This window comes from Mobula birostris, chromosome 9 (genome assembly GCF_030028105.1).
Source record: "Mobula birostris isolate sMobBir1 chromosome 9, sMobBir1.hap1, whole genome shotgun sequence".
NCBI classification, from domain to species: domain Eukaryota; kingdom Metazoa; phylum Chordata; class Chondrichthyes; order Myliobatiformes; family Myliobatidae; genus Mobula; species Mobula birostris.
In genome coordinates, this window is record NC_092378.1 from 48,019,135 (window position 1) to 48,041,518 (window position 22,384).

Genomic DNA, 22,384 nt, shown 5'->3' on the forward strand with positions numbered 1-22,384 from the left:
CTCGAAGGGGGTTCCTTTTGTCCAGTCTATTCCGCAATTTAGATTTCGTTGCATTCATTGCAGAGATATGTTGGAAGCAACGTTTTCAGTGCTTTCGTGGCTATCTCAGGATTTTTAGCCTTGACTTTTATCCAGAGTGCCGGCAGAGATGTTATGTCAAACAAACTTTTCAGCCCGCTGTCATTTGCAAACTGGAGGAGTTGATCTCCTTCCCGCGCTGACATGGATGATGTGCGGGTAATGACTTCGCGTGCGTTCAAGTTCAACAGTGGGCGTGACAGGGAATGAGGAACGGTGTAGCTGACTCACATCGCCAAATCATATCGTTTCCTCGCAACCCGGTAGCGCTTGCCTTGTTGGGGACCGCTGTGCTAGAGCCAAGGAAGCCTCCGAAAGACTGAGGGATATTTTGAAATAGCCCAATGAACAGAAGGTGGTATAGCATATGTTGACATCTACAAAACAGGTAAGAAAAGGGTGTGATCCACCAGGGTGAGTTTAAACTTCAAATATTTCAATCTCCGGATTGCTTCTAGTTCCGCCAGGTAGTGAGTATGGGAATAGAGGATAAATCAGAGGAACGTGTAGCTGAAAGGGTGGCGCAGTTGTGAGTTTAACTTCCTGGGTCATTGGGATCGTTTCAAGGAAAGATCTGATGTGTTAAGGAGGGACAGGTTGTACCCTGATCGGAAGGGGACCAGGGAAGCAATACCTTTGCAGCGCAGATTTATGGTGCTACTGGGAAAGTTTTAAATTGATTTGGCTGATGAGCGGGTCGAGAGTAGATATTCCCAGTGGGTGGTACAAGAGAGGCACATGTCAGTCGGTGTGATAGGCAGAGCAGGCGTTGAAATGTCCGAGAGAAGAATAGAAACCCGAATTGCATCTATTTTAATGTATGGAATATAACCTGTAAGGTAAATTGATTCAAAGCTTTGCTTAAAACACGAGAGCCAAGAGATTCTGCAGGTGCTGGTCATCCAGAGCAACACAAATGCTGGAGGAACTTCTATGGAAATGAATAAACAGTCGACATTTCGGGCCAACCCCCTTCATCAGGGCTGGTGAGAGACCATAGGAATAAAAGAAATAGGAGCGGAATCAGGCCACTTGGCACATCGAGTCTGCGCCACCTTTTCGTCATGGTTGATCCAATCTTCCTCTCAGCACCAATCTCCTGCCTTCTTCCCATGTCCCGTTATGCCTTGACCAATCATGGATCTGCCAACCTCACCCCAAATTTCCCAGGGCGAAAATGGGTAATGCAAGGGGGCATAATATTGGAGGAAAGGACCATGATCTTGTTGCCTTCACTGAGACATAGCTGAGGGGCGGGCAGCTCCGAGTTCCGAAATATAAAATACTCCGAGGAAGCTTCAAATGGGTCCATTAGGAACAATAATGGGTGTCGTTACTTATTCTGTATTACAAATCTCCTGACCATCAACAGGAAATAGCGGTTTCACTTCGATGTTTATCAGAAAAGGTATGATTTAGATTAGTGAATTAACTGGTCATCTTTGAGCAGTCTGCCAAACTGTATATGACTTGAGGGCAAATTAAAGAGAGATAATTATTAAAACAGGGTTATAGTGAAATAAATTTCAATTTCCCAGCACCTTACTAGAAAAGAGCTATATTTTGAAAAGCTTTTGACACAGTTTGAAGAAAAACCACTGACGAAAGCAGAATTACTGGAGTCTGTATTGGAAAATGCAGGTGGTCAGTGGAGTGTGTTGCAGATGGAGAGCATTTTGTTTGGAAGTCCGTAAATTTTGAAAAAAAAGAGATAGGCCAGGAATAAAGGTCTTGAGTTGGGCGGACACCGACTAAATTCAGAAAGGTCTGGAAAATGTAATCTGGTAACAAATGTAATCTAATTGCATATATCTACATTCGTATTGTGCCGGGGGTGGAGTAGATGGTGAATCATGTGAAGGTCAGAAAACTATAAATAGAACATATGAAACATAGAAACATAGAAAATAGGTGCAGGAGTAGGCCATTCGGCCCTTCGAGCCTGCACCGCCATTTATTATGATCATGGCTGATCATCCAACTCAGAACCCCGCCCCAGCCTTCCCTCCAGAGCCCCTGATCCCCGTAGCCACAAGGGCCATATCTAACTCCCTCTTAAATATAGCCAATGAACTGGCCTCAACTGTTTCCTGTGGCAGAGAATTCCACAGATTCACCACTCTCTGTGTGAAGAAGTTTTTCCTAATCTCGGTCCTAAAAGGCTTCTCCTTTACCCTCAAACTGTGACCCCTCGTTCTAGACTTCCCCAACATCGGGAACAATCTTCCTGCATCTAGCCTGTCCAATCCCTTTAGGATTTTATACGTTTCAATCAGATCCCCCCTCAATCTTCTAAATTCCAACGAGTACAAGCCCAGTTCATCCAGTCTTTCTTCATATGAAAGTCCTGCCATCCCAGGAATCAATCTGGTGAACCTTCTTTGTACTCCCTCTATGGCAAGGATGTCTTTCCTCAGATTAGGGGACCAAAACTGCACACAATACTCCAGGTGTGGTCTCACCAAGGCCTTGTACAACTGCAGTAGTACCTTCCTGCTCCTGTACTCGAATCCTCTCGCTATAAATGCCAGCATACCATTCGCCTTTTTCACCGCCTGCTGTACCTGCATGCCCACCTTCAATGACTGGTGTATAATGACACCCAGGTCTCGTTGTACCTCCCCTTTTCCTAATTGGCCACCATTCAGATAATAATGTTTTCCTATTTTTGCCACCAAAGTGGATAACTTCACATTTATCCACATTAAATTGCATCTGCCATGAATTTGCCCACTCACCCAACCTATCCAAGCCACTCTGCACCCTCTTAGCATCCTCCTCACAGCTAACACTGCCACCCAGCTTCATGTCATCCGCAAACCTTGAGATGCTGCATTTAATTCCCTCATCCAAGTCATTAATATATATTGTAAACAACTGGGGTCCCAGCACTGAGCCTTGTGGTACCCCACTAGTCACCGCCTGCCATTCTGAAAAGGTCCCATTTATTCCCACTCTTTGCTTCCTGTCTGCTAACCAATTCTCCATCCACATCAATACCTTACCCCCAATACCGTGTGCTTTAAGTTTGCACACTAATCTCCTGTGTGGGACCTTGTCAAAAGCCTTTTGAAAATCCAAATATACCACATCCACTGGTTCTCCCCTATCCACTCTTCTAGTTACATCCTCAAAAAATTCTATGAGATTCGTCAGACATGATTTTCCTTTCACAAATCCATGCTGACTTTGTCCGATGATTTCACCGCTTTCCAAATGTGCTGTTATCACATCTTTGATAACTGACTCCAGCAGTTTCCCCACCACCGACGTTAGGCTAACCGGTCTATAATTCCCTGGTTTCTCTCTCCCTCCTTTTTTAAAAAGTGGGGTTACATTAGCCACCCTCCAATCCTCAGGAACTAGTCCAGAATCTAACGAGTTTTGAAAAATTATCACTAATGCATCCACTATTTCTTGGGCTACTTCCTTAAGCACTCTAGGATGCAGACCAGCTGGCCCTGGGGATTTATCTGCCTTCAATCCCTTCAATTTACCTAACACCACTTCCCTACTAACAAGTATTTCGCTCAGTTCCTCCATCTCACTGGACCCTCTATCCCCTACTATTTCTGGAAGATTATTTATGTCCTCCTTAGTGAAGACAGAACCAAAGTAATTATTCAATTGGTCTGCCATGTCCTTGCTCCCCATAATCAATTCACCTGTTTCTGTCTGTAGGGGACCTACATTTGTCTTTACCAGTCTTTTCCTTTTTACATATCTATAAAAGCTTTTACAGTCAGTTTTTATGTTCCCTGCCAGTTTTCTCTCATAATCTTTTTTCCGCTTCCTAATTAAGCCCTTTGTCCTCCTCTGCTGAAATCTGAATTTTTCCCAGTCCTCAGGTGAGCCACTTTCTCTGGCTAATTTGTATGCTTCTTCTTTGGAATTGATACTATCCCTAATTTCTCTTGTCAGCCATGGGTGCACTACCTTCCTTGATTTATTCTTTTGCCAAACTGGGATGAACAATTGTTGTAGTTCATCCATGCAACCTTTAAATGCTTGCCATTGCATATCCACCGTCAATCCTTTAAGTGTCATTTGCCAGTCTATCTTAGCTAATTCCCATCTCATACCTTCAAAGTTACCCCCTTTAAGTTCAGAACCTTTGTTTCTGAATTAACTATGTCACTCTCCATCTTAATGAAGAATTCCACCATATTATGGTCACTCTTACCCAAGGGGCCTCTCATGACAAGATTGCTAATTAACCCTTCCTCATTGCTCAAAACTCAGTCCAGAATAGCCTGCTCTCTAGTTGGTTCCTCGACATGTTGGTTCAAAAAACCATCCCGCATACATTCCAAGAAATCCTCTTCCTCAGCACCTTTACCAATTTGGTTCACCCAACCTACATGTAGGTTGAAGTCACCCATTATAACTGCTGTTCCTTTATTGCACACATTTCTAATTTCCTGTTTAATACCATCTCCGACCTCACTACTACTGTTAGGTGGCCTGTACACAACTCCCACCAGCGTCTTCTGCCCCTTAGTGTTACGCAGCTCTACCCATATGGATTCCACATCTTCCCGGCTTATGTCCTTCCTTTCTATTGCATTAATCTCTTCTTTAACCAGCAACGCCACCCCACCTCCCCTTCCTTCATGTCTATCCCTCCTGAATATTGAATATCCCTGAACGTTGAGCTCCCATCCTTGGTCACCCTGGAGCCATGTCTCTGTGACCCAACTATATCATAATCATTAATAACAATCTGCACTTTCAATTCATCCACCTTATTACGAATGCTCCTTGCATTGACACACAAAGCCTTCAGGCGCTCTTTTACAACTCTCTTAGCCCTTATACAATTATGTTGAAAAGTGGCCCTTTTTAATGCTTGCCCTGGATTTGTCGGCCTTCCACTTTTACTCTTCTCCTTAGTACTTTTTGCTTCTACCCTCACTTTACACCCCTCTGTCTCTCTGCACTGGTTCCCATCCCCCTGTTGTGAACTAACCTCCTCACGCCTAGCCTCTTTAATTTGATTCCCACCCCCCAACATAGAACACTACATCACAGTTTAGGCTCTTCGGCCCACGATATTGTACCAACCTTTTAACGGACTCCGAGATCAATCTAATCCTTCCATCCAATATAGCCCTCCATTTCATTCATCACCGTGCCTGTCTAAGATTTTCTTAAATATCGCCAATAAACCTGCTTCTACCACTAATCCTGGCCACGCATCCCCACCCGCTGAGAATCCCCTTATACTTTCCTCCAATCATCTTAAAAATTATGCCCCCTTGATTGGCCATTTTCGCCTGGCTGCCATTCTGTCACTGTCATTCCTATAATGAGACACCCTGAGCTGAACACAGACTCTAAGTGTGGTCTAACCAGGGTTATATAGAACTACAAAATTACCTCCTGGCTCTTGAACTCAATCCCCCGATTAATGAGTGCTAACACACCACACACCTTCTAATCCACTCTGTCAGCTTTGATGAATCTATCTATGGAGGTGATCCACAAGATACTCTGTTCCTTCACATAGCCAAGAGTCTTGCAATTAAGCTTGTACCTTGCTTTCAATTTCAAACTTCCAGAGTGGATCTCTTCACACTTTACTGGATTGACCTCCATCTGTCACTTCTTGATCCAGCTCTGCATCCTATCAATGGCCCGTTGTAGCCTACGACATCCTTTTACACCATCCATATCACCAGCAACTTTTGTGTCATCTGCAACCGTACCAACTCACCCTTCCACTTGCTCATCCAAGTCATTTATATAAATAATAAAGAGCAGGGGTCCCAGAACAGATCCCTGAGGTATACTACTGGCCGCTGACTTCCAGGAGGAATATGCTCCATCTACTACTACCCTCTGCCTTCCGTAGGGAAGCTATTTTTGAATCCCCGTAGACAAATTTCCCTGGATTCCATGCCTCCTGACTTAGTGAATGAGCATACTCTTCTCCCTCAAACAGTATGCAAAGAAGTATACTTTCATCGTGGGGAATGGCCACAAGTGTATTCTGCACTTTCTGCCTATTTCCTTTCCCTCCCCTTACAGGTAGACAGCTCTTGCCTTCCTCAACTTTGGTTCTGACTACCTCCCTGTAGCTCCTATCAATGAACTCCTCATTCCCCTGAGTGATCAGTAAGTCATCCAGCTCCTGTTCCAGTTCCTTAACATGGTCCGTTAGGGGTTACACCCAGATGCACTTCTCACAGATGTACAAATCAGGGAGATTCTACGTTCTTGATCTCAATATCTTGCAAGAAGACCAGAGTACTGCCCTGGGATCCATTAGCGCTACTCTACCTAGAAACTAATGAAGAAAGAGAAATTTGACAGAAACCTCAACCTAGCCTCTGCTTCTCTTACCAAAGCTGCAGGACGTTCATGGTGAATATTTCCAGACACATATTCCGAACGTTAATTCTCGCTGCAGCACAAGAGACTGATTGTCTCTGTACCCTGGCTCGGTACAGTAACCAACACAGTGAAAGACCCGATCCACCTAGTCATACACTCTTCTCCCTTCCCACCCCATGGGGCAGAAAATACAAAAGCCTGAACATCATGCTCAAGGACAGCTTCTATCCTCCAGTGTAAGGCTACAGAAGGATCCCTTAGCACGATACGATAGACTCTTGATCTCACAGTCTATCTCATCATGGACCTTGTTCTTTATTGTCTACCTGTGCTGCATTTTATCTGTAATTGTAACACTTTGTTCTACAACTCATGATCTTAATATTATTTATTTATTTATTATTTTTGTGTTTGCATAGTCTGTCTTCTTTTGCACATTGGTTGCTTGCCAGTCGCTGTTTTGTATAGTGCTTCATTTACATATTGTAATTTTGTTCTACTGTAAATGCCCGCAAGAAAATAAATCTGAAGGGCGTTTTGATAATAAAATTACTCTGAACTCCTTTATTCTGCACTCTGTCGTCGTTTTCCCTTGTTACCTTCAATGCTGTGCTGAAATTATCTATACGGGTGGCATTACAAGTTTCTTTTCGCTGTCTCTGATTATGTGTCCAATTTTCCAATTTATCTACTGTCTATTTTAATTTACCAGGCACTGTAGAGTGATGCAGGACAAAGTTAGGGCGACAGTCACAATCTTCATTCCATGGAATGGAGTTGTAGAGTTAGAGAATATAGGGTTAATGTGAAAGGGGGGACTTATCAGAAGATATGAGGGATACCTTTTTCACTCAGAAGATAGTGAATATCTGGAATGACCTACATGAGGAGGTTGCAAAGGCAGATACAATTACACTTGGGAAGTCCGGATAGTAACGGATCGGAGAACTGTAGCAGGATACAAGCCTAATGTAGGCAGACAGGGGCAGTGCAGTGCAGAGAGCACAGATGAGATGGGCCGTAAAACGCTGTACGGCTCCGTGTTTTCATGATATTCTCCCCATTGTGGCAATGCCGGCTCACAGAGCAATCCCCTTTCGTTGATAAAGGGGTTTCAGGCGGCTGGGTAACGTAAATCCTCGGACATTTAATAGTTTTCCTCCTCAGCTCTGAGGGTGTCCATCTGGTCCAGAACCTGTGCCGGATGTGATCGCAGAGTCATAGCGCTGTGTGGCCCAGGAACAGTTCATCGGCCTACTACGTACTACGGGTCCACCTACAGTAATCTTATTTGGCGGAATTGGAGCCGTGTCTACTTTAAGCTTCTGTCTAAATTCCTTAGGTGTAATGACTGCCTATGATTCTACTACCTCCTGTGGCAGTGGGGTCGAGAAATCTATAGTTCTCTGAATATCGTGCCCTTAGATTCACTTTTAAGCTCCTCCCCCTTTATCCTAATCCTCTGACCTCTGGTTTATTTTGATACAAATATTATGGAAGATTATTTTGACTGTTGGTTTTACTATACCCCTTACAATCTCACACACTTCTATCAAATCACCCCGAAAACCTGTTTTCTAAGGAAACGAGCCCCATGAATTCAATATCTCATTACTCTTGTCCTCTGAGCCAGTAAACAAACGGGTGAATTTACAGAGCAACTGTACTTTCCTGTTGTGTGGCAAGCAAAATTAGACCCGAAGGTTTTTGATGCATTCGATCCAATGCGTTCTTGCCACCTTCTCGCAACCCCTCAGTATCATCCTGCTTCCATAGCCTCTCAGGGGAGATGGATTACAGAAGGAAGGGTCTGGAGGTGGGGGTGGTAGGGACAGCAGAGGAATAGGGCAGTGGTAGAGATGGCATTACGAGGAAATAACGCAATGCTGTTTAGGGCAAGTAGAGAAGGCGAGATGGTGAATGAAGGACGATAGATGACTAGAGAGAAAAGGGTGGGCAGACATGGGAAGGAGGAATGCAGTAGAAACATAAAGTGGAGGAGAAGAGACAGAAGGAGGATAGTAACGATAGCGCAGGAAGGGGTTGGGCAGGAAGGAACGCAAAGCCGACCGACGTGGTGATGCGCGAAGTGCCATAGAAACAGATTGTGTTAAGGCAGAATACCGGGAACATAGTGAAGAGAGTTGCTTTTGGAGGATCATGGGGTGAGTCGGGGAGGCAAAGAAAGAAATGGAAGGGAGTCAACATAGAAGGGCTGGGACGGCAGAACGGGAGGAAGGAAGATTGGAGAGCTTCATTGGCACGAAGAAGCGAGGAGTGAAAGAGTGTCAGGGAGTAACAGAGAAAGTTTGAGATCAGGAGAGACAGGGAATGTTCAGGGAAAATTAAGGGAAGGGGCGAGCCCAGAAGCCGAGCCAGTGCGACGGGAATGTAAGGGGCAAGGGAGCAGATGGGTTGTGGGAAGAGGAAAGGGGAGGTCGGACTGAGGTTAGGGTGCAGAGTTTGGATGGGGTTGCTTTGGTGTCGGGCAATGGAACGGCTGTGAGGGAAGGATATGTAGGAAAAGAAAGCCAGTGAACTGAGAGAGGGTAGAGGGGGACTGAAGGAGAATGGCAGTAAGGTGGCGAGAGTGGAGTGTGGATGCGGAATGGAATGAAGGTCTGAAGTAGCTCTTACCTTCTTTCCCAACGGGCGGCAGATTTCCATCACCTCTTCCATCTCTCTCTCTCCCTCCCTCCCTCCCCCCTCCTATATCTCCTCCGGACGCCACCCTTCCTTCTCTCCCCCCGTCCCCGACCACCGCTTCTTCCTTTCCCTCTCTGGCGTCTCCTCCGGTCTCCTCCATTCTCTCGCTTTCAGTCCTGACTTCTCTCTAGTCGGAGCGCTTCTAATGCGGCACCAGCTCTTCACAGGAGATCGCCATCAATTGAAACATCTCACACATCGCCCTATTGGGGAGGGGTGGGGGGAGACGCCATTCAACAAACTCCATGTTACTGGGAGAGGCTACTTGGCGGGACCAGCTCCCAGATGATTTACTGTGAGAGGGAATGGACGGGTGAGAAAGAGACTCTTGCCAAATAATCATATAACCAACAAATGAATTCACTCTAAATCCAGTTCGTGTCCGTCTGCATGTCGCAGTAGGGTACCAGTTACCTTCTATATAATCTCGCTTCATCACATCAAATCCGCTAGCCCTTGCTGTAGCTTACAGCCTGCAGATCTACCGGGTGTCTTGTGAACTTGTGCAAGCAATAGGCGCAGCGGTTAGTGTGACGCTATTACGGCTCGGGGCATCGTGGTCTCTTACAGAATGTTTGTACGTTTTCCCGCGTGCGCGTGGGTTTTCTCCAGGTGCTCCCGTTTCCTTCCAAAGTCCAAAGACGTAATAATTAACAGATTAATTGGTCGATTCAAAGAAATGATTAGGCTAGGTTTAAATCGGCGGGTTGCTGGGCTGCGTGGCTCAGAGGGCGGGAAGGACCTATTCCGAGCCGTTTCTCTAAATAAATAAGTAAAACTTCCGTAAACACTCAATTAGTTACCAAAGAGTAACCACTCCAGGTCATCTGTATTTCCATATAAAACTTACGCTTCCATTGAATAGATTCCAACCCGTAACTCGTTCCCTGATCGATATTCGATATATAAATTCCGCGAACCCCTCAATTAGATGCGCAAACACGAAGAAATCTGCAGATGCTGGAAATTCAAGCAACACACACAAAATGCTGGTGGAACACAGCAGGCCAGGCAGCATCTATAGGAAGAGGTACAGTCAACGTTTCGGTCCGAGACCTTTCGTCAGGACTAACTGAAAGAAGAGATAGTAAGAGATTTGAAAGTGGGAAGGGGAGGGGGAGATCCGAAATGATAGGAGAAGACAGGAGGGGGAGGGATGGAGCTAAGAGCTGGAAAGTTGATTGGCAAAAGGGATACAAGGCTGGAGAAAGGAGAGAATCATGGGCTGGTAGGCCGAGGGAGAAGGAAAGGGGATGGGACAGTGGCGGCGCCAGAGATTTTTTCTTGCTGGTGCTACAGTGGGGCTGAATTATTCAGTGATGGTGCTGAGGGATGTATTGTATGGTAATATGTATTCGCAAGGCCAGACGTGTGGCGTTCAAAAGTCAGTTTCAAGCATTATGTGCCTAGTGTAAATGCCTCCATTGATTCACATGCAACAGCAATTGATAAGTATAGTATAGAAGTGAACTGTGACAGTGTCAACAGCATCGGAGACAACCCGGGCTACACAGAGCATAAACAAACAAACCAACAGAGCATCCGACCCACAGCGCACAACGTGAATCATGCACCAATCCCGCAATCAGCGTCAAATGCGTGCCTTTCAATGAAAAACACAATGTCCACTGCCATTCGCATTACATAGACAGACAATGCCAAAAGATACACCATTATTAAAGTCAAATAAGGCAAATAACAGATGCAAGGCTTTACCAGGAGTTGAACAAATCGTACTCTGACCATGCAATACCTCAATTATTTCAGCTACTGAGTTTAAAAAAATCAACAGAATCACCGCTTGGAAGTATACGCAAAACCAGTAGGCTTAATAGCAGTAAATGTAATATTTTGGGATTTGCAGGAAACATAAGGACTATGGAGTATCCACCGCAAAATAATAGTTATAATCAGCATTAGTCTTGGATCGATTTTTTTTAAAGAATCAACTGCACTCACCATTGGTGTTTTCGGAGAAGCACAATCCGTCTGTTGTTGTGCTTGGTGGCGAAAGCATCAATGATTTTCTGGATGACAAGTGCTTTGGTCCTCCGGCTGTTTATGGCCAACTGGGGCAAGTTGCTGTTCCGAGCATCGCCACTGCTATTCCTTAGCAATTTTGAGGCGTCTGAGGCAAGAGAAACTCCATTTGCATGAGGCAGATGTCACAGGTAGAGTTAGTGGTATGCAGATTAGTTGGTATAAATCTATAAATGCATCGTGGTAGGGTCTCATTACAGCTGGAAATTCCACTGTGTCATTCACTGTCTGTCCTTGCTAGAGACTCAACCACTGCTCTCATAAACTCACGATTTTCTTGGACAATCTTTGCATGTCCTTTGTCAAGCATATTTCCCAATCTTGACCCGTCTTATTCTCTCAATCTGAATTCAGCCCATGCCTCCGTAGCAAACTTATGAGCTGCACTTACATGGTGGGATTTGAAAGTTGTTGTAGCTTTCCGCCAGTTGCGGTAACCGGTGACGGTGAAGGTAAACTCAGAATGGAACACAGGAAATTCCTGCATGTGAAGCAGAACGTAGTATCTTTTGTGATCGAACATTCCAGTCAGTCAAACAAGCCATGAATAAAACTCCTTTGCTGATTGCCAAACTGTTGCGAGCAGCGAAGGATACCAATGCTGGCCGATGGGGTCCTTCCTCAGGCTGCTGGCTAACATCGCTAACAGTATTCCCACTAGCAGTAAGAGCAGCTTCATCCTCGTTCTCTTCCGAATCCCGCTCCATTTCTTGTTCCTCTACTTCACCCTCACACTCCTTCGATGAACTGCTGTCGTCCTCATCCCCACTTACTTCTTTCTGCATGTCACTTTCAATTAAGACAGGCTCAGACTGAGACACCACTGATTCCTCTGGATCAGGTCGTTTTCTCACAAAAAATTGATCCATTTTTCACGCCGGCCAAAATAATACAGGTGCCAGGCGCACGCTAGTTTGTAAAAGCACAATGTGTGTGTGGGGGGGGGGGGGGCGGGGGGGGGATCCGTTAGTCTCGTGAGACCACGGATATGCGCCTGGATGTATACTATCAATCTCTCGCTTGAGTGACACCACCACCTTAAGTGATCTTAGATCAGCTTAACTAATCTAAGCAATGGACAGCAACGGCAAGACATTAACAAGGAACGAATAAGCAGAAGTGTAGAGTGGATCTGACAGAGTTTATAACTTTATTGCTGCGTGGGTGCTATGGTAATTGGGGGCGCTGTTTCACTAGATCAAGTGGAGAAACAAACTATTCAAAACTATACAGAGAAAGCAAAGCAGCTGCAATTTGTATGTGAAATTTCAGTTAATTTCTTGGTGGTGCTACGGTGGTGCTATTGCAATTTCTGCTGGGGCTATAGCACCAGCTAGCACCACCTTAGCGCCGCCCCTGGGATGGGAGCACCAGAGGAAGATGGAGAGAAGGCAAGGAGTAATTGTGAGAGGGGCAGAGAAAGAAAAAAAAAAGAGAGAGAAATAAATAAATAAATAAATGATGGGGTAAGAAGCAGAGGAGCGGCATTAACAGGTTAGAGAAGTCAATGTTCACGCCATCAGGTTGGAGGCTACCCAGACGGAATATAAGGTGTTGTTCCTCCAACCTGAGTGTGGCTTCATCTTTACAGTAGAGGAGGCCGTGGATAGACATATCAGAATGGGAATAGGACATGGAATTAAAATGTGTGGTCACTGGGAGATCCTGCTTTCTCTGGCGGACAGAGCGTAGGTGTTCAACGAAACGGTCTCCCAGCCTGCGTCCGGTCTCGCCAATACTGTATATAGAAGGCCACATCGGGAGCACCGGACACAGTATATCACCCCAGCCGACTCACAGGTGAAGTGTCGCCTCACCTGGAAGGACTGTCTGGGGCCCTGAATGGTGGTAAGGGAGGAAGTGTAAGGGCATATGTAGCACTTGTTCCGCTTACAAGGATAAGTGCCGAGAGGGAGATCGGTGGGAAGGGATGGGGGGGATGAATGGACAAGGGAGCAACTCCCAGTACTGCAGTATGGAATTCAATTTACAGCGTTAAACTTACAGTATATATTGTCAGTGAGTCAACTGAAGGGAACATCTTACTGCCACAAGTCATTGCCGGGGGAGCGCCGCGCCACCGGAGAGTCAGTGCCCAAGTAATGCCGCACTAGGAAGAGGAGCACATTGTTGTTGGAAGGGTGATAATGAGGGAGCGCTGATGAAGCGTCGCACTGAGAGAACATCATTGCTAGAGGAGTGGCCCCACTAACAGGAAATGAAGTTAGGGGGTGTTGCAAAGCGATAGAGGAGCAGCTTACCTGTACTATTCTTATCGGCAAGATAATTGCGCCCAGTCTAAGCTTGCTGAGCACAGGAAACAGGAGCTTTGCAGGCGTAAGACAAAGAGGCAGAATTAGGCCATTTGGTCCATCTAGTTTGCTCCACAATTTCCGTCAAGGCTGGCTTATTAGCCCTCTCAACCTCATTCTGCTGTTTTCTCCCCGTAAATTTTGACGACCTTACTAATGAAGAAACTATCAAACTCCGCTTTAAATATCCCCAATAACGTGACCACTTCCTACTATTGACGTTCTATTGTCAGTATTACGTCTCACTCGTTCTTCCTTGCACTTTGTCCTCTTATTTCTTCTTTCAATTCTCTTTCTGTTTCCGACCCCTTTCCACTCAGAGCCATCACGGCCGCAACTTCCACACCTCCACACACCATCCCAATCAAGGGGATACGTTCTCGGCACCTAAATGACACTTGGGCCGCGCCGCACCACACCACTTCCACTTCGTTTATAGCTCTCCCCGTTGACCTGACCACTGCATCCTGGTCTCTCCACCCAAACACATTCCCCAGCTCCCTAAAGAGACTTACATGGCCACGAAGCGAGTAGCCATGCTGCCACAGTAACGAACGGGAAGCCAATGGGCATCATCACCATGTTCATGGCGAAAAGGGACATGATGCTCCTAACGTTTTCAATACCATGGACCAAAACCATTAAGCAAGGGGTATATGGACCTCAGACTGGGAACCCCGTAGATGATAATGAATCTCTCATCCAGGAGAATGCAGTCTACTGTGTGATTGGGATGGGTAGGTGAGTGGGTGATATCTGGGGAGAGAGAGGAGAGAATGATTGATAGAGAGACAGAGGGCATGGAATAGAGAGAGGGAAAGAGACTAGATAGGGACACTTCATATTGTCGTCCGCTGACAAGTTTCAGCCCAACCTGAGGCATTTCAAATTATAGTCAGAGACTTCAACCAGGCCTGTTTGAAGAAAACACTGCCCAATTATCACCAGCATATACCCTGTAGCGCCAGAGGTCCCAACACAAAAGACCACTGCTACACTAAGATAAGAAATGCTTACCGTTCCTTGCCCAGACACCATTTTGGTAAATCTGAGCACTTGGCTGCCCTCTTCCTTCCTGCATATAGGCAGAACCTAAAAAGCAAAAGTAAGGCTCCAGAGATTAGGACAACTAAGAGCTGGTGCAGGGGGCAGAGGAATGATTACAAGATTGTTTTGAGTCAGTGGACTGAGCCGTGTTCAAGCTCTCATATGGAGATCTGAATGAGTACACCAGGGTTGTAACAGACTTTATTCAAACAGCTGTAGACGAATGTGTCCCCATTGAATCATTCAGCATCTTCCCCAATCAGAAGCCCTGGATGAACCATGAAATCCGAAGTTTGCTGAGGGCCAGATTGAAAATTTGGCTGAGTGGTGCCATAACAACTACCTCTCACTCAATGTCAGCAAGACCAAGGGACTGATTGTAGAGAGGGGGTTAGCAACTTTAAGTTCCCGGGTGTTACAATTACAGAGGACCTGTGCTGGACCCAGCATGTTGATGCAATTATGAGGAAAGCACAGCAGTGCCTCTACTGAGCCAAAAGGGTGAGGATCACTACACTAGATATGCAAAATCAAAAAGGGTAGCAAATACGGTACTCAAGGTGTTGTATCTCAATGTACGGAGTATAAGAAATAAGGTGGATGATCTTGTTGCACTATTACGGATTGCCATCACTGAATCATGGCTGAAGGTTGGTTGTGGTTGGGAGCTGAATGTCCAAGGTTGCACGTTGTATCAGAGGGATAGGAAGGTAGGCATGGCTCTACTGGTAAAGAATGGCATCAAATCAGTAGAAAGATCTGGCATAGGATCGGAAGATGTTGAATCCTTGTGGTTTGAGTTAAGAAATTGCAAGGGTAAAAGGACCCTGATGACAGTTACATACAGGCCTTCCAATAGTGGCTGGGAGGTGGACCATAGATTAGAATGGGAAAAACGACACAAAGGTTGGTGGTATTGTAGATAGGATTGTTGAAGATTGCAGAGAGACATTGATAGGATGCCGAAGTGGGCTGAGAAGTGGCAGATGGAGTTCAACCCGGAGAAGTGTGAGGTGGTACACTTTGGAAGGACAAACTCCAAGGCAGAGTACAAAATAAATGGCAGGATACTTGGTAGTGTGGAGGAGCAGAGGGATCTGGGGTACATGTCCACAGATCCCTGAAAGTTGCCTCACAGGTGGATAGGGTAGTTAAGAAAGCTTATGGGGTGTTAGCTTTCATAAATCGAGGGATAGAGTTTAAGAGTCGCGATGTAATGACGCAGCTCTATAAAACTCTGGTTAGGCCACACTTGGAGTACTGTGTCCAGTTCTGGTCGCCTCACTATAGGAAGGATGTGGAAGCATTGGAAAGGGTACAGAGGAGATTTACCAGGATGCTGCCTGGTTTAGAAAGTATGCATTATGATCAGAGATTAAGGGAGCTAGGGCTTTACCCTTTGGAGAGAAGGAGGATGAGAGGAGACATGATAGAGGTGTACAAGATAATAAGAGGAATAGATAGAGTGATAGCCAGTGCCTCTTCCCCAGGGCACCACTGCTCAATACAAGAGGAAATGGCTTTAAGGTAAGGGGTGGGAAGTTCAAGGGGGATATTAGAGGAAGGTTTTTTACTCAGAGAGTGGTTGGTGCATGGAATGCACTGCCTGAGTCAGTGGTGGAGGCACATACACTAGTGAAGTTTAAGAGATTACTAGACAGGTATATGGAGGAATTTAAGGCAGGGGGTTATATGGGAGGCAGGGTCTGAGGGTCAGCACAACATTGTGGGCCAAAGGGGCTGTACTGTGCTGTACTATTCTATGTTCTATGTTAAATAGAAAAGGCGTGTCAAAAGGGCAATGTTGTGATAGTCATGGGAGATGTTAACATGCAGGTCGATTGGGAAAATCAGGTTGGTAATGGATCTCAAGAGAGTGAGTTTGTTGAATGCCGAAGAGATGGCTTCTTAGACAGCTTGTCACTGAGCCTACTAGGGGATCAGCTATACTGGATTGGGTGTTATGTAATGAACCGGAGGCGAAAACAGAGCTTAAGGTAAAAGAACCCTTAGGAACCAGTGATCAGAATATGATTGAGTTCAACTTGAAATTTGATAGGGAGAAAGTAAACTCTGACGTAGCAGTATTTCAGTGGAGTAAGGGAAATTACAGCGGTATGAGAGAGGAGCTGGCCAAAGTAAATTGGAAGGAGCTGCCGGCAGGGATGTCAGCAAAGCAGCAATGGCATGTGTTTCTGGGAAAAATGAGGAAGGTTCAGGACATGTGTATTCCAAAAATGAAGAAATACTCAAATGGCAAAATAGCACAACTGTGGCTGACAAGGGAAGTCAAAGCTACTGTAAAAACAAAAGAGAGTGCATACAGCAAAGCAAATTTTCGTGGGAAGACAGAGGATTGGGAAGTTTTTAAAAACCTACAGAGAGCAACTAAAAGAATCATTAGAAGGGAAAAGATGAAATATGAAAGCAAGCTAGCAAATAATATCAAAGTGGATAATAAAAGCTTTTTCAAGTATGTAACAAATAAAAGAGAGATCAGACTGAATATAGGACTGCTAGAAAATGAGGCAGGAGAAAAAATATCTTCCTTCAGTTAGTCCTGACGAAGGGTCTCGGCCTGAAACTTCGACTGTACCTCTTCCTAGAGATGCTGCCTGGCCTGCTGCGTTCACCAGCAACTTTGATGTGTGTTACCACAAAAGCTGACATTTTTGAAAAGCATTTTTTGTTACTTCATCATTCTGAATTTCAATAATTTCTTCTTGTAAAATCTCTTCATTTTCTTCCACCTTGCAAAGAAATGGGTTAATTACCCAGTCCAGAATTTCCAGATTGTTCAAGACCTTGAATCAATTCTGAAAAGCCTTCTTCGGTGTTTGGATCTTGTCCCTGTGTAGTTGTTTCACTGCCTTGGTGACTTTGCACAGATCGCAGCTGCACTTCTTGAGTTCCTGTTGGTTACCAGCAACGTAAGCTCTGTCTCACATGGAGTACTGCTCACATGGAACTGTTGATCCAGGGTTTCCGATTTGGGTAGACCTTGACTGATTTTTGAGGGACAATCTTTGATGCACTTCCGGATGAAGCTTGTGATCCATTCCGTGAACGCAGAGACATCCTCATCATGAAAGACATTCCAGTGATGTCATCAAAGCAGTCCCGTAGCATGGAGACTGTTTGGGCGGACTAACAGTGGACGATTTTAACAATGACCACCTCTTGTTTCAGCTTCTACTTGTACACGAGCAGAAGCAGGATGGAGGAGTGATCAGACTTCCCAAGCGGTGGATGGAGAAGTGTGTTGTAAGCATTGTGGAAGGGAGAGTAGCAGTGGTCGAGTATGCAATCTCCCCATGTGCTCACCTGGATGTGCTGACAAAACTTCGGAGAGACCTGAATCAGCATTGCTTGATTAAAGTCACCGGCGACGATGAAAGCAGCCTCCAGGTATACAGCCCCCAGGGCGCTGATGGTCTCGTACAGTTCCTTGAGAGCCAGGTCAGTCTCCACGAAGCACAAAACATTACATTCCTTTGTTTCCCGCTGATAGGAGATTCTGGCTCTCAGTTCACACCGTTTCTTGTCCAGGGATTGAACGTTGGCAAGGAGTATGCTAGGGATTACACAATGGATAGCAAACAGACTTGGAATTTCTTTTTTTCACAAATGCCACTAAATCAGCATGGCGATCTGTCATATATGGTGCTCCATCTGATGCACAAGAAATCATGTTACCAATCAAAAAACTTCTTTCCTCAAAAATACACATTTGGAGCTTGTTGTAGATTGATTCTCCAATAATATTTGTTTTTAACTTGTTACATAGGTAGCTGAAGTTGTTTTGGACAACTCAGAGGAATCCTTGGGATTGGCAGGTTCACTGTTTGGCTGTATTTCACTGTTTGGTTCCAGGCAGTGCTGTATCGTTGCATGAACTTTTTTCTATAGAACTGTAGAGAAAGTGGAGGGGGCGTATTTGACTTACTGACTGTTAAATTGCATGAACTCGTTCCACATCGCAAGTCAAATGGAATTGTTGGGCGCCTTGGTTGCTAATATATTCACCCCCAATAATGTCTGATTGATTGGTAAGGTCAGATGAGATTGCTAAGTTTCAGACACGTTATGACGATGAGTGCTCACCGCTTGCAAAGCTATGGCTCTTCCTGTGTTCCAATGCATCATCCTTTTCTTTGGAAGTGCCTGCTCTACTAACAATCGGTCAAGTCTCGTGCCTCAAGTTAGGATGCCACTTACCCCTATTTCCCCTAATGCCTCCTTAGGACATGTAACTGCCCCTGTTGGGAATCACTGGGTTAGGATTATATCAGAGGTAGTTGGGCAGTGCAGCTCATAGGGCCTATTCCACTCTGTATGTCTAAATAGGCATCCATTAGTCTCGTGAGACCATGGATTTGCACCTTGGAAGGTTTCTAGGTCGCAGGCCTGGGCAAGGTTGTATGGAAGACCGGCAGTTGCCCATGCTGCAAGTCTCCCCTCTCCACGAAACTGATGTTGTCCAAGTTAAGGGCGCTAGGGCCGATACAGCTTGCACCGGTGTCATGGCAGAGCAATGTGTGGTTAAGTGCCTTGCTCAAAAGGACACAACACGCTGCCTCAGCTGAGGCTCGAACAAACGACCTTCAGATCACTAGACCGACACCTTAACCACTTGGCCACGTGCCAACACATATGTCTAAATAAAATAAAATAGATACCAGAGGTGAATATGGAGTTGAACGAAGAATCTTTACTTGAGAATTGATTTGTAAAGAACACTGGCTAGGGCTTGAGAATCATGACACACAGTGTAGGTAAACTCAAGATTGAGCAGAGACGAACACCAAGCAGGACACTTAAATGGAGAAACCAAACAATGTATGGGGTCACTGTTAACTAAAACAAGACACGGGTGAAAATAACCAACTAATAATCAGGGGCGGAGGAGCATTGGAGCCTGGAGGACTCTGGTGCCCCCGGGTGATCAGGCCAAAGCATGACAGGATCCCCCATGCCCTCTCCCCCCACCCCACTCCCCACGGTTCAGGGCGATCCAGGTGGTGACAATGGAAGTCACTGAACATGACCGGGTCCAGAATGTCACAGGAGGGAACCCACGATCTTTCTTCTGGGCCATAACACTCCCAATCCACCATATACTGGGTTCAGCCACGAACCAGACAGGAGTCCAGAATCCGACAGACGGTATAAGCTGGCTGACTGTCAATGATGTGAGGGGCTGGGGGGCAGTTTGCAAATTGGAGCCAGCACACTGCACAGAAAGGGTTTGGATGGGAGAAATGGAAGGTGGGGCTGTTATGCAGGGCGTGTGGCAAGTGGAAACATTAAATGACTGGGTTCATCTGAAGTAGAAACTTGAATGGTCCACTGTAGCATGATGCTGCTTTAAGAGACTCAACCTGCAGTGGAGGGTCCTTGTTGGAGATTCAGACCCTTTCACCAGGACAGAACGAAGGCTACAGCCACCTTCGATGGTTAGCATGCTGCTCCTGGTGCAGAGAGGCCTTCAGCAGGGCTGTCTGATCTTTCTTCTAGCCTGCCAGCAATGACAGACAAACTGTGCAGCAAACAGGACTCCCGCCTCAAACTCCTGATAAGGAAACAGAGGTATTTTTTAAACAAACAGACGCTCAAAGGGAGACCTACCCATAGAAGAGTGGCTGAGAGTGTTGTGAGCAAGCTCTGCACAGAGCAGGTATACACTCCAAGTTGATAGGTTGCCGGACACAAGGAATGCCAGGGTTTTCACCAGGTCCAGGTTGATCCTTTCCGTCTGCCCACTGGACTGGAGGTGAAATTCCAATGACAGGCTGACCGTAGCTCCAATGAGCCTGCAGAAGGCCACCCACAACTGGAAGGGCTCTGTAAGAAACAATATCCAGGGGAAAACTGTACACTCTAAACACTAGACAGTATAAGGTTGGCCATCTCCTGAACTGAGAGAAGCTTGAGAAGGGCACAAAGTGGCAGGCCTTGGAGAACTGGTCCATCAACACCATAATCAAAGTGTTACCTCACAATGGTGGCAGACCGCTAATGAAGTCCATGAAAATATGGGACCAGGGATGGGAAGAAATGGGCAGTGGATGCAGCAGCCACTGTGAATGTGATCAGGGTTTCTTGTTCTGGGCACAGACATGACAGACATGACGTATGATTTTACACCTCCATAGATGCCTGACCACCAGAAACGCTTTTGATGAACTCCACCAATCGAGTAGTCCCTGGATGTACATGATGTGTGCCTGCACTGTAACACATCTGAAAGGACAGAGTTAGCTATGAAAAGCTGGCCTGGTGGGCTGTTTTGTAACTTCAAGACCTAAAATTAATTGAAAGAAAAACTTGGAAGCAGGGGATAACTTCTGTACGTTTAGTTTTACTTTTGTAAGGTGCATAAATATGAGGTGGTGGCATAATGACATAAGCCACTTGTGTATTTCTTACATATAACCCATAATGAATTATGTAAACAAACAAATAATACCTAATTGAACAATATGTAAGGGAGTTTCATCTCTTATGTTACTGCCTAGGCTAATTAAAATGGTTTCTTTATTATGTTATACTTGGGAATGCTTCTTTGTTATGTTAAACGCTGAGAAAGTCCTTCCCGCTAGCAGTTTGTTTTGTATTATATATTGATAGGAGGACGAATGAACCAATTGCGATAGTTGTTATGCTTTTGGTGTGTCTGAAGATATTGTATGTGCAGGGTTTTGGGGGAGAAGGCAGGAGAGAGAGACAGAGAATGGACCAGGTGCTGTGAGTCCGCTAACGGGGTCGGACCCCGAGCGGGGCATTCGGTGAGAAGGGGAGACAGAGATAGACTCGTGTGGAGCGTCTGGTCGACCATCGTTGTTGGTCCCAGGTGGCCGGTCGAGGTGATCCGACGGGTCGCAGGGTGAAGAAGAAGGGTCCTGAGCTCCAACTGTTTGTGCACGAAGAGATTGAACTTTGATAAGTGTGGTGCCTTTTACTTTCCTTTTATATTTTATTCTCTATTAATTATATAGTTCCAGTAATATATATAAACTGTAAATCATTTAATCGTATCTGGTGTATTGTCTGTTATTTGGGCGGGGTGGGGTACATCACACAGCTTCCACACAAACTAATTACCCAGTTTGGCAGGGCCGAGGGCTGTTTCCCTAGACGACAGCGAGCCGAGCGACCCTGAGGTTGGCCAGGGGGCTACGTTGTGGGGGCTTGTCCGGGATCTGTCCTCCATTTCTTTATCTCCTCGGGAGTGTAGTCAAACTCACCTCCCTGGGCTCTTGGTTTTCTGTTGGCCTTAGTCAGAACACTTCCTTGCTCTTCCCCAACTTGGAAGTCTTCCAATCTTTTCTGAATCGACGTCTTGAGTTTCTGCTGATCCCTTCGAAGGTGGGTCATTGTTTCTTCTCGCTGGATTAATTCATGAGTACATGACCGCAGTGTCAGCTCGGAATTCCGTTGCTCCTTCTCCACGTTGACAAACATGAATTCCAAGTCTGCAATGGTTGTCCCACAAGCGCAGCACTCAGTCTCCGGCTGGCATTTCTGAGCACTCAGTTCAGCAGTACAGATCCCCTCTCTCCCCTGTGTCTCATTCAGATTAACGACCTGGGTTTCCATCCCCAGGTCCACCCCCATCTGTTCCAACACCAGGAAGTTCAACTGGTATGTCGGGTCTTTTTTCTCACATTGCACCAAACTCCTCCGGCCTAAAACTCCTCCACATTTGACACTTCGCTTCGGTCGCCCGGGCTCAGCCACTCGCCTCGCCTCATAGTCCCCCCAGGCGAATCCAAGCTCTAGGTGATCATCCACATATGCCAAAACTCCACACACCTTCACTTCCCCCATGGTCTTCCTCATACCCCGCGGGAAGGATGCAGGGG

The 22,384-nt window shown here is 45.8% G+C and overlaps 1 protein-coding gene across 1 annotated transcript in view; it reads left to right on the plus strand.

The window, feature by feature from the left end:
- The first annotated feature begins 360 nt into the window (after positions 1 to 360).
- The window catches only part of LOC140202741 (NACHT, LRR and PYD domains-containing protein 3-like), a 72,247-nt gene continuing 50,223 nt past the window's right edge, over positions 361 to 22,384 (plus strand). Inside the window, exon 1 of the mRNA XM_072268005.1 lies at positions 361 to 466. Coding sequence (XP_072124106.1) covers positions 446 to 466 — 21 coding nt within the window. The 5' untranslated portion in view covers positions 361 to 445. The remainder of the gene's footprint in view (positions 467 to 22,384) is intronic.